At 31.7% G+C, this 13,333-nt stretch overlaps 1 protein-coding gene across 3 annotated transcripts in view; it reads left to right on the top strand.

Moving 5' to 3' along the window:
• Positions 1 to 13,333, top strand: part of RhoGAP102A (Rho GTPase activating protein at 102A) — a 449,504-nt gene that overhangs the window by 364,371 nt on the left and 71,800 nt on the right. For all 3 annotated transcript variants that reach the window (XM_075355555.1, XM_075355554.1, XM_075355556.1), the window contains one exon: positions 8,557 to 8,738. In XM_075355555.1, the coding sequence (XP_075211670.1) occupies positions 8,557 to 8,738 (182 nt within the window). The remainder of the gene's footprint in view (positions 1 to 8,556; positions 8,739 to 13,333) is intronic.

The following is a 13,333-nucleotide window of genomic DNA, read 5'->3' as shown; positions in this document are numbered from 1 at the left end:
AAATACTATTACAACAGATAATTTAAAACTATACCTCTTTCTTTTTCTGTTTAGCCTACGGAACCACAGTAAGGTAAACTTCAAAGGATGAATGAGGATGATATGTATGAATGTAGTACAGTGTAGTCTTGTTAAGATTCAGGTCGACCGTTCCTGAGATATGTGGTTAACTGAAACCCAATCACCAAAGAACATCTGTATCCACGATCTAGTAAATCCCCTGGTAGTGTATGTACAAAAAAATGAAAATCTTCCTCGAAAATTAAAAAAAAGTAATCGGTAATTTATTTTAATTATAAAAATAATTCCTAAATAACACAATCAAAAAAGAAAATGTAAAAAATATTTTGACAATTGTGACAACGGACAGAACGATATAATCGAGGCAGTAAGTCATGCTTTAATAAAAATTTAAAATATGAACAATTATACGAAATTTTGTTAGTAATAATAATCAAATTTTAATCAACACTACCTGAAAACTAGTGCGAGGAAACCTATACACTATGAACTTAAAAAAATCCCTTTCAGCACGGCGGAAGGGGGAGGTAGATATCACCGGTGCTAAGTAGAGGATAAAAAAGATTTCCACCTTAAAGTTTGTTAAAAACTTAAAATTTACTCAATTCGACAATGGCTGCATGTAAAAAAAATTTCACATGTTTAATATACGACAAGTCCCATCTTACAATTCCAGTAACATTTTGGTCATTCCTTGTCGTAAGGGTTGGTCATATCAAATATTGTTTCAGACAAACGTTTTAGGTAATGGTTAGAGGACGAACGACCACTTTAAACCGATTTGATACTGTGCCTATTAAGGGATATATGATTTTTTTGTCTTCAAAACCCCATTTTTTCCATTCCCCCGGGTCAATGGTTGGTGATATCAAAAACCTTTACTTACACAGATTTTAGTCCCTTATCTAAAGAAGAATAAGAATTTTAAACGAATTCGATACTTTATAAGAAAGTTATAACGATATTTTTTTTTTCGGAAAAGACTCCCAATTTAAACTCCATGGTCCGATTTTGGCCGTTAACTAACTCGACCGAGATTTTGGGACGAATTATCTTTAAGAAAAAATTTGAAAATGATTCTCCAAAAATTACGGTAGTTATCGTGTCCACAAGAAACTGAAATATATGTATATATATAAATGTATAAACTTTTAAGCTGACGGTGGTTTTGGGATCTGGGGGATGTGAAACGCGAATTTATGTCGAAATTTTTCGGAAGTCGAATCATGGTACCCATTGCAATAGGTACCTTTTTTATGAAATCTACCTAAAAGCCGCCATGAGATATATGGGGCGTTAAGAAAAACATAAGATAGCTAATGAACTCTTTCCATATTCCCTAAAAGGTATTAACATTTTGTCTCATTATTTCATTTTCCCTGTTAAAGTACATGAAAAAATTATCTATGAAGTCTTCGCATTGAAATAAGAATAAAATAATTATAAGCTGAAACATATCAATCCAGCGATCAGTGAAATCTCTTTTATCACAGAGTTGACCGACATTATCAATCATCACTCCTAAAAAAGTGTTGCTGGTTGGAACATTTACAAACCTTTAGGTGAATTTTTGAGTAAAAACGCTCAATCCAAAGTTTTGGGTAAATAGTATCTCACACAGCTGGGATGTAGAGTTTGAAGAAAAATAGTTGTTTTTTTCTGAAATAAGATGACAAATTGTGTTAATCCATCCTGTTAAGATAAAATTCAATTCTAAGAAACGATATATGTATACTACGTACATATAAATATTTATACGTAAATTTAAGTTTAGATTTTCCCCTTTTGTAACATTTCTAACCGAATAAAGTGTTTTTAGCAAATTTAAATATCACTTTTAAAAATAAATTATGAATTGTTAACTAGTTTTAACACTACCGTTATCATTAAAACGTTATTTAAAATGAAAAATCCGGGAGAAAAAAGGATTCAGTTCATTTTTTAAGATTTTTTTTTATTCAATCATGATAATCTTAAGGCAATCCGCATCGTCCTGTTAATTTATTGTAGGAAACCCGAGATGAGTGACAAGTAATAGATGAATAGTAAAGTCTCGTATAAATAAAGAGGGGATATCAGTCCACACATAAAATATATATATATATATACTAGCGGACCCGACAGACGTTGTCCTGACGCGGCATTATTCTGTAATAAATCACACACATAAATATAAGTAACTTAATTAAGTTAAAATTAGCAGGAATGTGTTTTAAATTTCAGTAAATGACTATTAGTATTATATTATCAGTTTGTGATTGTTGTATTATTGTAATGGGTTTATTGATTAATTATGTGTAGTATGGTTAATATTTATTTTCACTAAATATTGAGATGTCTGATGAAAATTGAATTAAAAAATCGAAACGTCGTAAAATTAATAGTTAGTGTAATTAATCAATTTTCATCCACATTACTACTAATTTTCACTTAACATCATTCTAAAAAAGGTACTTCCTACATATTTTTTTTTTTTTTATTTAATAATTTTGATGTTTCATAACCATCTAACAGCTTAATTATTAAAAAAATTAAAGCACTGTAAAAAAGCAATGTAGTTAAAATTTTAGTAGAAATTTTTATCATTTTTCTCATTCTTTGTTTTAACATCTATTTTACCAAATTTTAGATAATTGTAAATTAAAAATAATTTTAGAAAATTTTTTATCAAATTAATCAGCTAAAACATTATAAATTCAATTTTTTAAATATACTGTAAACTATATTATAAGTAATATATTTTAATTTTATAAATGTTATAATTTATTTTACAAACTTAAATTTTTATTTTCAAAGAGCCGTTCAATACTTCATAAGTTGCATAGAATCAAATGAGAACTGACAATTTAAATTTGTAGGTTAAGTTGATTGTTATTGAATGCACGTGTATACATCATTAAAATTCATGTAAAATACTCACTTCAATACTGCACCTTACAAATTTGCACAATGTACATTTTTTAATTTAACTCTAAAACGTTATTTCAATAAATAATAATATAATATAATATTCTCAATAAGCGCGCAATTCTAGCAGACTCGCCAATGCTTCGCTATTGCTAGATCTGAGTATATATACAGATTAAATGACAACAATTGAAAGTTTCATAAAACCTTAAAAAGCTGAACATTAGCAATTTAACAAAATTTAACCTTTCACTTTATAAAAGTCTGAAAGGAAATAAATCCAAACGGCAAAACAACAGCACTACCTATCGGATTTAATTCACACCACTCAATCACAGTATTCGGTGGAAAATAATTTTCTAACGAACAGTGTTGTGGCTGCAAAATCATTACAATTAATACTGAACATTAAGAAACTTACAAAACATTACGGAACCTTATAAAATTTCACCTTTAACTTTATAAAATTCAGAATGTAAATAAATCCAATTGTCAGAACAGCACTACCTATCGGATTTAATTCAAACTATTCTCTAAATAGGAATTTTAATGTAAGAACAACACTAAGCTACGACGCAAGTATCTGATATGCGAAAAAGCAACAAAATAAAAAAATATCCTAGAATCCGATCGCAGCACCAACTACCGGGTTTGACCGATAAACCAAAAATTAAATAAAAACTTCTAAAACGCGATCGCAGCTCTGCCTACCGGACCCAATTTTGAACCTTAACCATCCCAAGATCAACAACATATAAATAAATTTACATATTTGCACAATGTACATTTTTTTTAATTACACTTTAAAACGTTATTTCAATAAATAATTCAATAATTCTCAATACGCGCACAATTCAAAACGCGATCGCAGTGCTGCATACTTGTTACTTAATCAGTTGTGATTTTGTTTACATTGGCAACGGCCATACGGGCTCTTTGTGATTGGTCGTTGTGTTTGACAGCGGCCATCTTGCATTGATCTGATTGGTTTTCCATAGTTTACATTTCCATCTGATTTATTAGCCTCTTATTTATTAAAAAACTGTTTTCTCGCGATTTTTTGTAACACAATAATAACACAAAATTACGAAATATTTTTCTCAATTTGATCGCAGCACCAACTGTCGGGACAAACTAAAATTAAAATAGAATATTATTGAATATTCGATACTGCGATGGTAGCGCAGTCTGTCGGATCCAATGTAAAAGATTCCAAAATCAACAACTACTTATCAATAGAAAATTAATTAAAAAAACATTTTCCAGTGGACCAAATTGTGAATATAAATCATTCTCGAATCCCCTTGAACACACACAAAAAATTTCATCAAAATCGGTCCTGCCGTTTAGGAGGAGTTCAGTGACATACACACGCACACAAGAAATATATATATAAAGATTTTATTTCATTTACATTTATGTTATAAAAGCAATCTCAGTATAAAATATATTTTAGTAAACTGTTATTTATTAGATTTTTTAAAAAATTAAAACATCTTTTTAATTGAACATGTAAAATTTATAAAATGTGACTAAACCCTTTTTTCTCCTGAACCTTTCACATATTAAAAATAATATTTAAAAATCTTTAATTCTAATGAAAAAAAAATCTAATGTGGACACCACACGACTTCCTTGTACACCTATCAGATTTCATATACACATTTTTTTTTTAAATGAAAAGTACATAACATTTTATTTCATTAATAACTTCTGATATTTTTTAATTCTCTTTTTTATTGTTTTTATTTACTGTATTTTTTTGGTACAATCGGAGGTTAATAATTTATTAATAAATCAATATATTTAAATTAAAAAAAATTTTACAAAAGAAAGGAGATGAAGTCAGATTCGAGCCGATGGGCCTTTCGCTTGTGAGATCCAAATATTTCATAAATCAAAACGTTATTTGCCTATAACTCTGGAACCAATGAAAACAAGTACCACTTATGATAGATCGTTGGAAAGCTCTCAATGAGGGCTTGTTACTGCGATTAAGAAAAAGTCCATAATCCAAATTTTTTGGTACTTGGGCTTTTTTGGACACTTTGGGTCCAGTCGAAAGGGGAGATGCACAACAAGATAATACAACAATCCTAAATACAAAATTTCAACATCCTACGGCTAATCGTTTTTGAGTTATTTGGGATACATACGTACGTACAGACGTCACGCCGAAACTAGTAAAAATGGATTCAGGGATGGTCAAAATGAATATTTCCGTTGAAAACTGAAAACCGAAATTTTTCGCGGTAGTTCTTTACTCCTTTAGTTCGTACAAGAAAGTACAGAAAAAAAAAACATTACAATAAAAAATAAATTTTTTGAAAACATTATATAGGTTTAATAAAAACAATAATGTAAAAGAAGACTAAATACACCAATTAAAAGCAATCATATTGATCTAATAATTATAAATTATAAGAAAAAAGTAATTTTTTTAATTTTTTTGTTTTTTGGGCGTACAACGAAGGTCTCGTTATTAGCGCCTGGAAGCAATAATTCTATACTAAACAATCTGATTTTATAATAATATACGCTAAATATAACGGATACATAAACTAAATAACAGAAAAATAAAAAATGAAATTAGCAAATACACCGCACAATAATATACAAAAATAGGAAAAAAGTAAACACATATAAAAAACATATTACAATAATTATAAAATAATAGAATACAGATGTACGGAAAGATACAACAAGATATTCGATAACATCCTTATATTTTTTCCTACAATATCTCTGATGTTAGCTGCTAATTTAAATTTTCGATGCAATGCCGTGTAACATACGCAGTCCACAAGGAAACAATGTATTGTTAGCTGGCAGTCGCTGTGAACATAAACGGGTGCATCGACTGATTCATTAGGTGTCATGAACAGATTTAGTATATCGCATTCGCAATCGGCAAATAATAATAACCTTCTCTCGACGGTTACTCCTGCATGAAAAGTCCCATGACAGCAGAGTATCCTTGATGTCTCGGACTTCATTTATCGTATCATTTTCATTTGTCGAATCAGCTGTAGCAGTCAACTTTCCACTTTCCTCGGAGGAAATGTAATGACTGCGAATATCCACATATCGAACAACCAATTCATTTTTTAACAAGATAAAAATGATATTATAAAGCGTGGAATAAACTGAATTTTTTCAGCATGGTAAATAATGGATTAATAATAAACACTGTACAGACACAATAACAGAAAGTAATGAATTACATAAATAAAGGAAAAGGCAGAGTACAATAAAGAAAATAAATGGACAGTGGACAGAAGAAAATATGTTACTTAATAGTACTGTAACAAGATCGGTATAACGGACCTGAGTAACCGATTCCTATCAATTAAGAAGAAACTATTAGAAAATATAATAATGGGAGAAATCCAGAAAGGAGCTGAAAGAAACCCTTTTAGAAAACGTAAAAGATCCGTTTAACAATCGTCCTTTGTAATACTGCCCACTGACACACCTAAACAGATGTTCTTCTGTGAGAAGAGTTACCGGACCCAAGTTAGGAATGCATGGAAACAAAAGGGCTCGGTCGATCGTTCTCACGCTCAACTGAGGTTTGGTCCGGCAAGTAAAGGAGATAGGAGTATAAATACTCCAGGAAAGACCAGTTGAAATTAGTTCTGCAACATCAGTCTAAGCGAGACGTTATGATATGAGTCTGTGAGGAGAGATCTGCCAGATGTCAGTCAGCGAGGAGGTCAGTGAAGATACGAATTTCTAAGCGTATACGTTCGTAGCGATTAAGATGACGTCACAAGTAATTACAGTGTGAATAGCAACGGTATTTGCATTAAAAAACCTTTATACCAGTCTTATCTATTGTACTATTGTTGTTAACACAAGACTAATGATTAAAAGTGTTAAGACTAGAGGTCATGCTGTCTTTTGTCAATGGGACTGAATTCTGGTTTCATTATTTATCTATCTGTGAATAAATCCTGACGATTACTTTAAATTCTGTTTTGTATGTAATCACTGTTTATTATTATTATTATTATTATTATTATTGTTATTATGGTTGTGATTATTATGATTAATATTTGATTATTATTGACATTTATTATTATCATTGTTTGCGGTTATCATCATTATTATTCTCATTATTATTGTGGTTGTGATCACTCTTTTTATTATTTTATTATTAAAATATTATTCTTTTTTTATCCCGCTCCCCAAAGCCGAACCCGTAATTAAGCATAAATACAGCTTCGCGGGGTGCCATCGCCACAAACTACTCGGCAGAACTCAAGGTACCACCCAGGTAGTCGGGAACCGGTCTTACGATTACTCGTCATGCCTCAGATGAGAGAATCCCTCCACTGGAGTTCCGCCTCGCCTCTAGTGAGGAACCTCAGAGGGATCCACATTGGGACTACGGTTTTACATTCCCCCGCCTTGCTTCTAATGGGGAACCCCTGAAGGGATCCCCCACCGGTACTACCGACTTATTTAACCCCCCTCCACCCGTAGCACCACCAGGAGTCCTCGTCCACTCATCAGTGATAAGACGCCGAAGCATCCCTCCCTCCTGGACGAAGCTATGTACACCGCACTTCCGGTGTACATTTCTGCAACCTCAGCCCCGCAAAGCGTGGCCAGAGATTTTGCAGGAAGTGCAGCGGGCTTCCTTCTGGCAATTCATCTTGACATGGCCAACCTCCCCGCAGTTGAAACATTGGCCGGTCCTGTCAGGACCACTACACAGCTTCGCCCCGTACCCCGTATCCCAAAAACGGAAGCACCGCTCTTCCACGGAAGAGCGGTGCTTCCTACGCATTATTCTTCAGGCCACCCATCCAATCCGCACCCGGCCGTCGTGCAGATTATTATTCATTTGTATTGTTTTACTTATGTTTTTAAATCGATAAGTTGTAATTATATAAACATTTTCAAATAACAATCTCTCTCTCTCTCTCTCTCTCAATATCCTGATCAAGCCGCGAACACGCGACAGTACATTATGCAGCGTGCCTATAATGATAGCCATTAATGCACAACTGTTAAGTTACGACACGAGCCTTGACGATTAGTGTAAACTTCGTAAGAGTGCATTAATGGCCACTTAAGAGAGTTGTATACTGTACTTTTTCTACAGCTGAGAAAATATTGAAATTATTTATATAAATTAATGATACTATTGTTTACGGAATACGTTTTTTAACCTTTCAAAAAATACTTTAAGCAATACATTTCTATGACAATAGGTTACTAGTCATAAACTTTGCTTTTTCGTTAATATCGATCGGTGCTCAAGATATTTCTTCCTCAGAATCCGACATAATTAACAAAAGAATAAACAGTATAATATAGAAACATAATTATCTAAATTAACTTCTGCTTGCTATCTACTAAATCGGATTAAATCAAAATAAAAAAACAGCTGATAAAATTAAATACCCCTTTCTCGTTTGTCAGTGGTTGAAAAGAATAGGTTTTTGATTGATTGATTACACTAAAATTTGTTTCATAATGACCCTCATTATGATACAGGTTCCATCTGCGTAATTAAAACATTATAATGCACCTGTGGAAAAATTTATTATGTAATACACTTACATATATATTTTTTTAAATAAATTAATTTTAAGTAAATTCAAAATATTTTTGCAGGTGATGGAGGGGGTGGAGGACTAGTGTTCGGCATTCCTCTAAGTCAATGTGTAGAGAATGAACGAGCAGCTAGGTTAAGAGCAGGTTCTGGAGAAGAAACTAGTCAACTAAGACGAAAATCACAATATGGTAGTCGTACCAGTTTTACTTCATTAATAGAAACACCGAGATCTGGTGAAGAGGTAAGCAGAATATATATTATATAACCAACTAAATGATTTGCGATGGTTTTGTTTATGATAAACAGTGTAGAAAATTATATAAACCTATAATTTTTAATGACAAACTAACTAATTTCAATTAATATAATGGATTTTAAAGTTTTTATCTGTACCATGACGTGATATTAAAACGTTCAGTTCATAACACACACCAACAAACAGAATACCCGATGGGCTAAAACTAAATTTTCCCTTTATGTACATTTTAATCCTGTAACGGATGGGAAATATTAATTTTTTAATTGTAGTAATCTGATTATATAATTACCATTCAATTATTTTTCAGTCCATTTTTATGACTATACTAGCTTATAAACCCGGGATCACAATTTCTTCATAAGCCAATCCATTCCTTTTTAACAAAATTCGCATTAACTTTCCATAAAAAAACATACATTTCCTTTGCATTTCTTCTTCTTAAATTTAACCTTTCAAATCTAACCTGTTTATTATTCTACAATAGAATGGTTCAATGAAAACCCGAGGAGTTTGAAGTAAGAACATTTATTTTAAACTTTCTAACAATATAGAATACAATAACTAATGCCACTTCACTAATATACTATGCAGAAAAAAACTTATGTTACTATGCAAATATGTATAATTTAACTTAAATTTCAAACTTTAGTTTAATTAATTACTTCTGCCGTGAGTATCCAGAAATATGTTATAAATAGCCATAAATTGTATACGAAGACACATACATACACATAAAATGTACAATATACAAATAACTAATCCAACTACACAAGTACGAACAAATGTATAATATACATTCTAATAAACACAACTTTCAAACTATAAAATAATAGTTTTCAAGACTGTAACGATTTAGACTAATCCAATGCTTACCTGTAAACAAACATTTTTGTCGTTCCTTCTTGTTCCAAAATGCAGTCATGTTTAGAAATATTCGAGAACGATCTAGAATGCTCTAAAATATTCTAAAAACCTTTAGGAAGTTCTATGGATTTCCAAAATGTAATAATAAAAAATATTCCAGAATTTTAACCATTTATAATTTTTTAACGCTCTCACCAATAAACCTTCCAGCAGAGTTTGTTATGGGGACATATCCTACACCCAAAGTATTTTTACCGAGTTATAAGTAGTAACTCCCAAGTTTAGTTGAAATCGGTCCTGTGATTTAGGAAATGTAAAACATACATACATACACATCCACATAGAAACATATAATGGACATCTTTTTATATTCAGCTTGAGAATAATGGTATAAAAGTAAACAAAAACGAGAACGAGTTATCAAGTTTCAGTATTGACAGCACACTAAATTAAGATACTGCTTCTGTACACGAATAATTCCTAGCGAGACTTTTTAATTACTCCTTCCGAAAATGTCAAAAACTTGTGTATGCTGTACGTAAAATTTTAAAATGGTGGAGGCGTTGGAGATGTTCCACAAACAGGTAGGCTCAACGTCAACTACGTAGTCTTCTGTTAGACTGTTAACATAAAAAGACAAATTTAAAAAATATGTCTATAGGAGTTAGTTAAACTATTTCCGACCAAAATTATTAGTAGATGAATGAATATACATACGGTTTGGGTGGTGGCAGAACGGTAACAGTTAGACGCGCGGGGTCTCTGAACTTCCACGGGTAGGCTGTTTAGTAGTTCCTAATGACAACGTGGTAAGAGTTAGGTGTATGATGTTTTCTTAGAAGGCAAAACTTGACCAAGACGAAATTTACTGATGTGAATGTCTTTCGAGGCATTTACATCAGTGGCATCTCACGAGGCCGACTGATGAATATGGAATGTGATCAGTTTGAGGGCAAGAAAATGTCCTTCGATTAAGCCATTCATGGAACGGAGGGGGTGGTGTGTCAACCAGACATGTCACAAAGCGGGTGTTCTCTATTGAGGGGGAACTGAGATGATAGATCAATATAATTTTGTAAGGAATCCATTATTCATTGTGAAATAATCAAAATCTTTCTAGCGACACAGAGTGATTACGAGCATGAATTAAATTGAAAGGTTTAGTCATATCATAATTGTGTTTATTGGTCTGATGAAAATCCTAGTATAATTCTAGGGAAGTTAGTTAATGTACCTATAGTTCTTTTTAGGTGAGAAATCACAAAAAAATGACCTTAATTTTTCTGACGGAAGTGTAACAGACGTGTCATATTGCGAGATATTACTAAAAGTAGTGAATCCTGGTCAAAAGATGGATATACCTCCTTAGTATGCTCTTTAAATTAGAAACTACCTGGATCCTGAAGCATTACCATGTTTCGTCCTGAAATATTGTGAAAGACGAAAATTTTCTTCAAATCTAAGTAACGTGAATCAAGCTAAGCTCAAACTGTAAATTGAAAATTCAATTCATTTTATAAATCGGGACAAAGTTTATCAGAAAAGATAAGTAAATTTTTAGCAGTTGTCGCTACAGATGAATAAGGGCAGGAAGAGTTTTCTTGACCTTACAATCAGAAAAAAATTACTAACTAAACTAGAAATTTCATAACATTTTGAAAACAATAAATAAAATTCCAACTTTTAAAACCACAATCCATATATCTGCACTGAACATGTAGTATACACTTGTTACTCCTTAATTAAATGAAACTTGCAAAAGTCAGGGTATGAGGATAAAAAAAAGAAGATAAAAAAAAAGAAGTATGGTATTAGATAGAAAAAAAGAGAGGATTGAAATTAAGATAGGAAATGAAGTTTTAGAGTGAAGAAATCAGGTGAAGAAATTTCAGTACTTAGGAAGCTTTATAACTGATGACCTACCTAACTTGCGCAGTAGAAACTAAAGGAAAAATATCAAAAAGTAAGCAGGGATTTACTAAGAAGAGGAGACTGCTTTAAGGAAAGTTAAACTTAGCGTTAAGGATGAAATTAATGAAATATTTTTATTTAAAGTGTGATGCTCTGTAGAGCTGAAACGTGGACAATGGGAAAGGCAGACAGAAAATGAATTGAGGCTTTTTAAATGTAGGTGTGGCGCAGAATGATGAGTGTCAGATAAAAAGACCACTCAATAAATGAATAAGTATTAAGGAGAATTGGAGAGAACATGAAATTGCTAAATGCGATTGAATATCGGAAAAGGAACCGGCTAGGACAGTGCATGCGATGCATTAGTGGATGCGATGGAAAGCTTGATGAATGGAAGTAACGGAACAGATATCAAATGACGGATGGGAATAAGGAAAAGGGAAAATATGCTGAAACAAAGTTAGCAAGGACAGAACAAGGTAGACAGCGGCAGCCGTGACAAGATCTGCCCTAATGCCAGAACACTATGAATGAATTTTACTTCTGAATATCACAAAAAAAAAATACTAAAAATTATCTAACACAGAGGAATCGATATGATTTTAATTAAATCTTTATCATGACTTTCTACAATCTGCGTAAGCAATATATAAATATGTATGAGAGGTGAAAAACCTAAAGTTATAAGTGATATAAAGGTATTTTTCAGAAAATATATGGTTACAATTTAATGTAAATCCATTCAATAAACAAGTGCGCGCGTACTCATACATACACACACACACAAACTCAAAATTAACAATCCAAAAATAACCCTGAGATAATATTTTACAACTGTCTTCTAACAAATTCTATTAAATGTACTTCTGAATGAGATATTCTTAAAGTACTTAAGTTACTTCACTAACAAGTAATTTGCAAATGTTCAAAGGTACCAATAAACGAATGCCAATTAAAATGAGTTTTATTTTTAACCCATAAATGCTATTACCAATAATTATTTTACGTTATTTACAAATAATAAGTAATAAAGATATGACGTAGTAATACGGTAGCACTAAATTGTAATCACAGTATGTAATTATGTATGCAATGTCGCAGTCACAATGCCGTGTACTGGAATAGATAAGTTGGCATTAGAAAATCTTACCCGCAGTTGAATTCTCATTTAGTGTTGTGGTGGGGTTAGCGGTTAAAGGTATCATAAATACCCCAGGCAATAATGCAATGAAATCCATGACAAGTCCAAGTCTAAATTAACCAACATAAGCACGCTAAGTATTTACAATTAAAACTGATACTACAGTTTTATTAATATATTTTTTTTTTTTTTTTTATGAACCAAGAATAGAAGAATATTTTACCATACAGATTTACTGTAGTATTATTCAGGATTATGTTGTAGAGAACTACTATTAAACGGGAAATAACAATTTAAGAAATATATATCAAATGTCACTGACTTCTACCCATGTCAAAAAGACCACTTGAGAATTCATAGAAATAAAAAGTAAATTTTTAACGAAATAGAAACAGTAATAAAAAAAAACAAGATTTTAAATAAGGGTTTTTTATTAAATGAAAAATTATGAAAATGAACCGTAATTTATACCTTTAAAAAACAAATAAGAACTTTCTTTTTTCTGTTTAGCATCTGGAACCACCGTAAGGTATTACCTTACGGATGATATATATATATGAATGTAAATGAAGCGTAGTTTTGTACAGTCTCAGATGTGCCATTTCTGAGGTGTGGTTAATTGAAATCAAACCACCAAAGAACACCGGTACCTACGATCTAG

The sequence above is a fragment of the Lycorma delicatula genome, chromosome 2 (assembly GCF_047948215.1).
Source record: "Lycorma delicatula isolate Av1 chromosome 2, ASM4794821v1, whole genome shotgun sequence".
Classification (NCBI taxonomy): domain Eukaryota; kingdom Metazoa; phylum Arthropoda; class Insecta; order Hemiptera; family Fulgoridae; genus Lycorma; species Lycorma delicatula.
Note: the sequence above shows the minus strand (reverse complement) of the source record. Positions and strands in the feature narration are given on the sequence as shown.